General features: G+C 41.3%; 1 protein-coding gene across 5 annotated transcripts in view; it reads right to left on the bottom strand.

Moving 5' to 3' along the window:
* Positions 1-2,973: 2,973 nt before the first annotated feature.
* Positions 2,974-9,942, bottom strand: part of myo1b (myosin IB) — a 62,062-nt gene continuing 55,093 nt past the window's right edge. For all 5 annotated transcript variants that reach the window (XM_085764772.1, XM_085764773.1, XM_085764774.1 and 2 more), the window contains 7 exons: positions 7,877-7,951; positions 7,588-7,722; positions 7,191-7,297; positions 6,883-7,015; positions 6,308-6,460; positions 5,398-5,528; positions 2,974-5,292 (listed from right to left, as the gene is read on the bottom strand). In XM_085764772.1, the coding sequence (XP_085620898.1) occupies positions 5,160-5,292; positions 5,398-5,528; positions 6,308-6,460; positions 6,883-7,015; positions 7,191-7,297; positions 7,588-7,722; positions 7,877-7,951 (867 nt within the window). In that variant the 3' untranslated portion in view covers positions 2,974-5,159. The remainder of the gene's footprint in view (positions 5,293-5,397; positions 5,529-6,307; positions 6,461-6,882; positions 7,016-7,190; positions 7,298-7,587; positions 7,723-7,876; positions 7,952-9,942) is intronic.

Below are 9,942 nucleotides of genomic sequence, written 5' to 3'. Positions count from 1 at the left end.
ACATCCACCTTCTTCACCAATCACTTGACAGGGACGATTACACTAACAACAAATTGGGGGCACTGCATCTGTATGTGACAGGACTGGAGTGTCACAACAGCACCAGTAGAATCAGTAAGTGTGGGCAAACCCAGCATTGCAGTACACTTGTGCACACTCAAGGTGATGTGTCAGCTTTTGTGCTTTATTTTCATCCTAGCACACATTATACAGTGGCTGTAGACAGAATGCTAATGTGGCTCCAGACAGATGCTGGTGCAATAAACTTGAACAGGAGCCAACATCTTTTTTTTTTTTTTGTAAAAAAATGAGTTTTATATTTGCGGTACATCAACATGTTGTTATGCATTGCCCTCTTTTTTTTATTGTCAGTAACACCACAGCCCACTGCAGCTGAGAGTGTTTTTGAGCAGGATGTGAAATCCCCACTGGAGAGATGTCCTGTTGTTTACTGGTGCTCCATCTGCCTGCACTGTACAACATATAGCTTGAGAATTCCTGCAAGTCTTGGTGAGCAATGGTGTGTAGAGAAATAATTATACAAAATATAAAAAAAATAAAAATAAAAAAAAATTGCAAGAAGGTATGCAATATAATGGGTTGCATAAGCAATGTTTATCTAATGTGTGATATATTGCTGATTAAGACTTTATTTACTGAGGAAAACTTTCCTGTTGTAGTGTTGCTTGATCCTCTGTATTGTAATGTCATCTGGTTTCCATTAGATGTCGCCAAAGACTACTCAATCTCTGAAGTAGTGCGCTGTACTTCCAGTTCTCCACCACTATGAGACGACGCCCCATTCACCTTTCAGAAAATGAAGATAAATACAGATTTAGAAATACAACTACACCGTTTCGATTTCCATAAAAATCAAATATGAGCAAAGTAGATTTGGATGATTGTTGTCCTTATTTTGCTGTTGATCATCTAGTGTATGTATCACAAAAAAACCTGGTGTTCCTGCTGTGCTGGTTTGATGCAGCTCTGCTTCACAGTTTGAGTCCTGCAGGACTTTCAGGAGATGGGATTGTTGTACAGTTCCTTTGCACTCCCACTGTGGGTTGAATATCCACAGGGAGGCTGGGACTCCTCCTTCCTTTCCCAGCCTTCCGAGTGGTGGGAACCGGGTACTGGGCAGCCCAAAATGGTTTGCTATTTTTACCACTCTGTGCTCAATCTGAGGGCTGCTCCCTGGAGACCTGTTGCCGGCAGCTTTCCCCAAGCCGCGGAATTTAACCCTAGGACAGCTCTCTCCAGATGTGATGGAAAACATCTGGCCAGCTGCTTGACTACAAGGCCTGGCTGTCCAGCTCTATAGTGCTGCTAACCCAGCCGACACCCTGTTGATATACTGTTAGCTCTGGTCAAAATGATTAACATCCCTCTATTCAGAATTTCTTCTTGTGACCAAAGTTATAACACAACAACAGACATGGTAATAATGTAATAATACAGATAAAAATGTAACCCCAGGCACAGCTGTTTGCACCCTTTGCTAATATTTGGTTGTAAAATCTTTGGCAACAAGGACAGTCTCTAAACTTCCCCGTCGAGCTGTTTCAGACTTGCAGGATTCCTTTTTGCGGCAACAGATTTCATCTCTCTGCAACTGTTTTCAATTGGATTTAGGTCAGGACTCATTGTCGACCAGTTTTAAGTAGTACATTTCTTCCTTTTCAACCATTCCTTTGTGGTGCTACTTGTCCTGCTGAAACATCCAAGACTTTCACATCCAATCATGTTTAATGGCAGTGGCTAACACATTTTGCTCTAAAAGGCCTCGGTAATCTTATGATTTCATCATCCTTTTGATACGTTCAATGCCTCCAGTGCCAGCAATGCATCCCACAATTTGGGGGGGGGGGTTGCCAATAGCAGCTGCACAATGTGATAGAACCTCCATCTACTGTGTTTTAACTGTAGGTAGGCAGCTCTTTCCTCGGGGGCTTCACTTTGTTGCCTGTAAACAAACTGATTCTCTGCATATACTTTGCTTTCATCTGTCCACAGAACATTATCCCAGAAAAACTGTGGCTTTTCTATGAAAAGTCTCTGCAAACATTTGTCTTGTCTTTTTTTGTTTCTCTCTTTGAGTTGCAGTGTCCTCTTTGGCATTCACCCGTTAGAGTCCTGCTTGGTTTAGTGTGTGGTGCATTGTATAGGCTGAAAACCACCTCTGCAGCTTGCTCCAGGGAAGCTCTTTAGATATATTTTGTAGTGTTTCTTTCACAAGCCACACTGACCTTCACAGACTTGGTAACATTACTAACTGTAACTAAGAGATGTCAGGATTTTTAGTCATTGCCTCGTTGCCTCGGGAGTCCCTGTGTTATCTGACAATGACATTTTTAATGGCAAAAACACACTGGAAACAACTTTTATTCTGGTCATGTGAAGTGCTCATGAAAAAATCGGCTCAGAGAAGTCTCACAAATTTTTGATCTAGTTTGAGGAACTAATTTAAATTCATTAAATGAGTGCCAGTAATTGTGTCTGGGGTACATTTTGTGTTTGTATTATTTCACTATCCCTCTCCGATTGTTCTGTAACCTTGACATCTCATTAAAAATATTCTGGTTGTGCAAAATTGGTTCATTTGCATTTCTGAAGATATTCTGAATTATGTCATTGAAATTCAGGGGTACCAATAATTTGGCCAGGACTGTACTGCTGATAAATGCCAACCTAGGCTCATTCAGAATTATGTGAGATTTCATTATCTGGTGCACTGATGTGTGATTTTGAATGCTGCCTGCACACTGTTACATAGTGAGGCTGTTCAAAGGGTTCTGCTCAAAATGGAAAATGCCCTGAATCATTGTGCATAATTTATTTGATATTTAGGATCAGAAGCGTCGCTCATAGGCAGATGTGGATGACTTACAGAAACACAGGCAGTCCTGAAATAATTCAACATTAGTATGTTAACAAAAAAACAACACAGTGTTACAGAATTGCAGAATAACAACATTTATTTATTACTGATTTTTATTTAATTTAAAAAAGATTACTTGTAAATGTTACATTGAGTTCTACTGAAACATTCCCAGGTTGTGTCTCTCAGCACAGGTTAACATTAGGCACACAAGAATGCAGATACCATTGTACAGTTCTAGCCACTGTTCAAAGACGAAACAGAGAAGAGAGTGAAAAGAGAAGGACCGTGTCTCCTTAGCAGAACTGCATGGAAAAAGGTGCAGAGCCAAGGAATAACAACATCAAAACAGGCGTTCAGCTCAATCGTTCCCACGCTTTGGGACAGCAACAACTGATTTCTCAGGTCCCTGTGTTTGTGTGGCATTAAAAAATACAAAAAAAACCCAACAACAATGACGATATTTTGGATTGCAAAACAGGACTAGACCAAGTTTGGCTTTGTTATTCCCTCACACAGTCCCCAGGAAAAAAAAAAAAAAAGAAGCTGGTTGACATAGAAATCAACAGTACAAATCCCACTACCAGTACATCCAAATACAGATTATTATAGTCATCTGAAAATATAGCACTCTTGCTTCTTTGATACTCATATTTGGCTTGTGTGTAAATATATGCATACCAAATTTTTGTTATACCAGTGAACTACAAAAGTTGTAAAAGTTGAAACTGGTTGATTGTTTCAGATACATCAGGAGTCTATCGGTCATGTGTGCACTTAATATTTGGTCTTCCCCCTTGAAAAAAATACACAATAGGTCAGAGTGGGTCAAGCACGACAATAACTCAAAGCTGCAGTGGCAGTAAAAAAAGCCACTTCACAAACACAGCAATTAAAATTAGGATACTAAAGAGACCCTTTGTCCATGCCAGAGCCAACAGCCTAAAAGAGCCTATATACAGCTTATGGTACAGTGAGGGTGACTGCTGTGGGTCTCACTATTGTTTTGACAGAAAGAGAATAATTGAGAGAGAGCATTTCATTTATTGCACACAAAAAATGATCGGTATCACGGGTTTCGTTCGTGCTGGAATGTCTGTACGGTCTTTGTCAGTATCTTTAATCAGGTCCCATATGAAGCGAGGAGGTTTTCTTTGTGTCTATGTATTAAGGATATGAATTAAGTTACATAACTGGGGATGAGAGTAAGCTTGGGAATGGTCACAAACTGTACTGTGCTTTTGGGGGAAATGGGAATTGATCACATGTGCAGCGTTCATCAAAACTTACCAAACATCACCGTCACAGGCTGATGCGTCCCACTTTGCGGCTTTGATGTAGTCAATAACAGCAAATGAATGGAGGTCAATCACCTGTATGGTTCGTGTTTGTCCACTGACACGTGACAAGTCGTACGACCTGTTCAATGGCACATAGGAATTGCAGATACAAAAGTGGTTTTACAATAAACTAGCAAATTACATTTTACTTCTCAATCGCCCACTGTACTTTTTTTTCTTTTTCAGAGAGAAAATATATAGAAAATAATACATCATACAATCAAATTCATTTTCAGGTCACCCTCTATTGGTTACACCGAGGTGAAAACAAGTGCAGTATTCACTTTCTTCAGAGAAACTAACTGACAGGCCACGCCCAAAAGTTCCCTGTTCCCATCTCAAATGTTTAAGCCATGTGCTTAAAGTCAGAGCCGCTTAAATAAAATGATGAGTCAAGGCCAGTTGAGGCTGGAGCTCGTCACCGTGTTCTTATACTGACACTCTCTCTGAAGACTGACTTACCATACAGGCAGAACAATCGCTATCAACATCACCACTGATTTACAGAAGTCTCTTGTGCTCCACCAAGATTTTCTTTTTTTTTTCTTCCTCATCCATCTTCAACTCTTGACGCCAGTTTTACAAAACACCAGTGAAACATTATACCAATTTTCTGTGGCATGCAACCCAGACAAAGGCTTTCTTTGCCAAAAAAAAGTGGCACATGGTTACAACTATAGTGGTGCCGTAGTAAATCTGTTTAAGAAGAGACTGAAGGAAAAAAAAAAAACACACACAACACAACAAGCCAAATAACTGCACTGTCACTTTTTTGGGGCTCAGAGTGGGCACTGGGGTGTCAGTTCTTGAGACCAGAGTTTTGGAGTGGGTGGTGGTTCTGTGTTTCACTGCCCCCAACCTGAGCACTCAAGAGCGGCACTGGAAGCAGAGGAGGGTCGGGTAGAGTCGGGTCAGGTCGGGGGTTGGGGTTGTGGCTGGCACTACGCCGTCGTGGGCACCGACACCTCCAGCAGGCGGTTGTTCTTGCGCTTGCAGCACGCGCTGTTGCCGTTCTTGGGGACTCCCTGGATGAATTTCACACACACTTTGTCCTGCTTGAACTGCACCAGGAACCTGCAACACAGAAACATCGCCCACATCGTTAGACAACTCATCCAGGTGGAGGGACAAACGTCACACCCTCTGACCATCTACTGCATCTCCGCATTGCTCTCTTACTCGTCTGAGATGTCGATGTTGAGCTGCTCCCTGTCCGCGCACGTGGCCCCGATGCGGTGGAGTTTGGTGATGATCTCGATCAGGTGCTCGCTGCTGAGTAAGAAGTCTCCTTTGACGGCTGAAGCAGACCCCTAATGTAAAACAGCAAGATGAAAACGGCTTAAAAATACTGAGGTTCTGTCTCCTTGAATCATATAGTTGAGTGAGCTGCACATAAAACTGAATAACCAAGTGGTGATTTATAAACAGCAGCAACAAGCTAGAGAGCAGAGAGATATATATGATGTATACAAGTATAGGTACATTATAAAGGAGCTAGTTTTCCCTGTAAATGAGCCTAAAAAGTATCATTTCCATTATTTTTTCATGAAGTTGGTTGTTTCTTTTCTCTTATTTTGTTGATTGAATTTGTTGCTATTATTACTTTCTTCTCACATCTTTTGTTCTTTGTCTTGCAGCTGTTCAATATTCATCTCTAACCTCGCTGTTGTTCTCTGTGTGTGTGGGTGTTAACTGTGTGCCTGTGTGTGTTTTGTGTCAGCCAGGTGCCTGGGGTTCAGTTAACAGGGAAAACTTTACTCTAGTGAAATGTTTACTTGTTGTGTATCTAAGTTGAATAAGAAAAACTTAAACCACTGAAGGGGAAAAAAAGAGAGTTTTGAATCAGGACTTCCTGCGTGTTAAGATTTCCCATGAGCCTTAAAACCAACAGTACAGTTTCATTTGGGCAAATATTCAAATCCGTTTCACTTTGTGGAAGGTACATTACTGCAGGCCTCCTTCCAGAAGTCTAGTCTGGTCTGACTTCTTCCATTTAGCATCTATAGATATTTATAACCAACGCTTGAGAACTGCATAACCCCTCCAGCGGCTTTAAAATAATTAAATCTTCACACCAGATGACCCTCACCTCTTTGAGTTTGAGAGCAAAGAAACCATCACTCTGTGTGCTGACCGACACACTGGTGAGGTCTGGCAGGGGGACGCTGGCCTTCACCTGGCCCGTCTTCTGGTCGGCCAGGACGACGCTCTTCTTAGTCAGCAGGAAGATTCGAGCCGTTCCCTGCGTGGCGCGGAGCAGAAACGGGTCGACCCGGTGTTATTCCAACATTGTGCAGCACGCCATCATCACAGCAGAGGCAGATGCACACAAATGCGATGCGTTTTTCAAGTGCAATTTTATTTCACTTTAAGTGTTTCATGATCTTGAAACTAGCACAGGGTTAAGAGCAAAACATAATACACCTGTCCAGATATGTCTGCCTCTCGCTGGGACAAAAGTAATGCTAGTTGTTAAGCTGTCAAGAGCAGACGGCTCCAGAGCTGGGTCAAATGCACATGAAAACAACTTAATAGTTTTGTGCTCCATTTGGTCTGTGTGGAAAAGTGAGCGGGTCACAGTTTGATAGCGGGTTATATATTAGACCTTTCAGCTCTTACACAAGCTAAATGGATGGTAAACACAGTGCCTGGCGTCTGCCTTACCTTTCCATTAGCTCTGTTAATCTTGTTAACCACATCAGCCAGCAGAACCTTCTCATCCATGGCACTGTTGAGCTTCTGATACTTGGGGTTCTTGCTTATCTCCAGGTAGTCTCCCTTGAAGGGCTGGCTCACACTGAGAATAAAGACAGGCAGAGACAGTCGCAATACGGAAGCGTGTGAGATGTTTGAGGCTTTGTGTTTAGCGTGGCATTTCAGATTTCCCTAATCTCCGCATCTCACAAAAAATGAAAAATGAAGATAGATGCTGCTTTTATGCTGATACTACGGAACAAACAGCACTGGCATACCTGCTTGGGTAGAGAGCCTTTTTATCCTTGAAGATCTCACTTGCCTCCAGCTTCTCCTCGTACACAGCTTTCCTCTCCTCTGTGAACTGGCTCCTGTATTTCTTGCACTGAATACAGAAGAGAAGAGGCTTGTTATTGCTAAATATTATTCATTCTGTGCTATATACAGTGATTAACATATCCAGGTTTTTATTGTATTCTATTGAGTTTGCGATTCTGAAATTAAACTCTCTATCAATTATTTACATGCAGATGGTCTCCAGTATAAAGGTGACCTTTTAACAAAATGCTCTGTGATTGAAATGTTGATTTCAACTCATCATAACAGAAATAACAAGAATTCACTGGCTGCATGGGACCAATGAAAAAAGACTGGCTGTGGTTGTTTGAGACTGACCCTCCAGAGATGGAAGATCCTCCGGAGCTCCGTGTGGACGCCGTCCAGGAAGAGATACGGTCTGGCAGGCCAGTTCTTATCAATGGGTGACATTGAGGGCATGGTGTTCTTCAGACCCAGGAAGTATTTCTGCATCTGGACAAATGGACGCATATGAGAAGTGTAAGTCAGGGAATCCAGGTTGACATTAAACATTAAAGTAAAGTAAGATAAAGTAATATCTGTTACATAAACACCACCGATATTTATTTAAGTAGAGATCCGAGCAAATCTTTCCAGCCATACTTACAATTCTCTGGATGGTGAAGTCGTAGATCTTCTTGCCTGCGTTTGCCCTGAAGAACTTTCTGTACTCCCTGCGGACCTGTTACAGCAAAGAAAGTTAAAAATAAACCAAACTGTCAGTCACCTTAGCGGTTCTGATGTGAGACAGGAGAGAAGAGGGATACACTGATAGGAGGATGACAGTATATACAAACAGCACACTGAAATAACAGACATGTGGTTAGTCACAAACGATGAACAACTGAAACAGACAAATTAAACTCCAAGTCGCTGGAAGTGATCAAGGTGTCAAGATGACAATGGATGCTACAACATAAATATTGAAAAGTCAGTGATGGTTATGACAAATTACCCTCATGCTGACCCAAATTGCACAAATTGAGTTGTAAACAGGCACATTATGCATGAGGTGCAAAGTGGTCAATTAACACGATGAGAAGTTTAATGCTGCAACAAATAACGAGAATGATGACACGACAGATAAATCACCAAAAACCTAGGACACACCTAAAGACAGAGAAATAATAGGTGAAACAAACACTGGTAGACAAAACAGAGGCGGTATACGTGGGGTTAGTTGCACAGATACAGAAGAAGCAGACTGAGAACATTGCTTAGAAGAGAACAGGTCAGAGAGAGCCAGCCTCTGCATTAAAAAACAAAACAAAACAAAAAAAAAACAACAGGAAAATAGCAACAGTTTTATCCTTATCGTGTCTCATCTTGGTTATTTCCTACCCAGGAAATTGTTTCCGTGAAAACTGTTGATCTGAGGGCGCTGGATTATTTTGAGTAAGAAGGGCCTAGTTTCTTTTTTCAATATGAGATAATTTCCCCAATGATTTGGCCTCAAGTAAAATTCTATTTACGTCGTCAAGTGTAATCACCGACGTCTGAAAACCTTTAAAAATAAAACAAATATTATCTGCATGGCTGAAAACCGCTGGGGTTGTCTTTTGATTCGGGTGAGGTGCTGATTTAAAATGAGACCACACTTGCTGTGCACATGTCTCACAGGTGGCACAGGACTGAATGATGAATAACTCTGTGTCCTGCAAGTTGCACAAAGGCTTCTCTACAAAGCAGCCTTGGCTAAAAAGTACCACACTGTGTAAGTACTGTACAGTAATTTTATAATTTGGAGCTGATTTTTCTAAAGTTGACTGAGCATATAAACCAATAATTACATAGCTACTTAAGTCCCTAAATGCATAACTTCTGGTTCTTTGCAAAGGAAGGTGCACACATTTTGAAGCAATGTTGGCATAATGAATTAAGTGAGATCACAGTAGGATTTCAGTATTATTTGACCTCATATCGTCTTTGAATATGACCTCCCTTGAGGGGGTCAGACATAGTTGGGAAAAGGAGCTTGGCTTTGATTTAACACATGAGTGAAAGAGGCACTGACCAGGGTCATTCTACCTCTTCTTGTGCTCGTCTTTGTTTAATTCAGTTTAAGGTCCTCCACAAAATTCATTTAATAAAAAACAGACTCAGGGGGGCTGTTTCCAGGCACAAATGATATCTGTGATAGATGTTTGTTTCTTGTCCCAAACTAGCCAATTTCTGGTCTTGTTTTTTAATCGTTAAACAAAGCCCTCAATATCATGTTAGCTCATGTTAGCCCACTGATTACCAAAACTGTGTGTAAGGCTGCTGAGGCTGCTGACAACTATGTCCTCATTCATAAGGACTCGTGGCATGATAAACCAAGTTGTCAGATTAAGAGGACGGGTACACCAACCAGCCTCATTAAGAAAAGCACTGATGTTGTCGCTTTTGCCTCGCCCTCAGCCCGCAGACAAATTCTGTTACACTGGAAAAGCCCACACGCTCCTCCTATTGTACTACTTCTTGGTTAAGTGATTTAATGTCCTTTCTGTCATTGGAAGAAGTTAAATATTACTTAAGAGGTTCAGCAGCCAATCTTTATAAAAGATGGCAACCAAGTCCCTTACGTCTTTGGATCCAACTAAATTGATTTGATGCATCCATGTTTTTATTTGATCTATTTTTATAGTGAGCACACTGAGCATCCTTATTATTATCATTAATTTATTTTCCTCT

This window comes from Trachurus japonicus, chromosome 21, assembly GCF_045865225.1.
Source record: "Trachurus japonicus isolate A0001 chromosome 21, Traja_1.0".
NCBI lineage: Eukaryota > Metazoa > Chordata > Actinopteri > Carangiformes > Carangidae > Trachurus > Trachurus japonicus.
The sequence above is the reverse complement of the archived record's forward strand: the minus strand, read 5'-3'. Positions and strand labels throughout refer to the sequence as shown.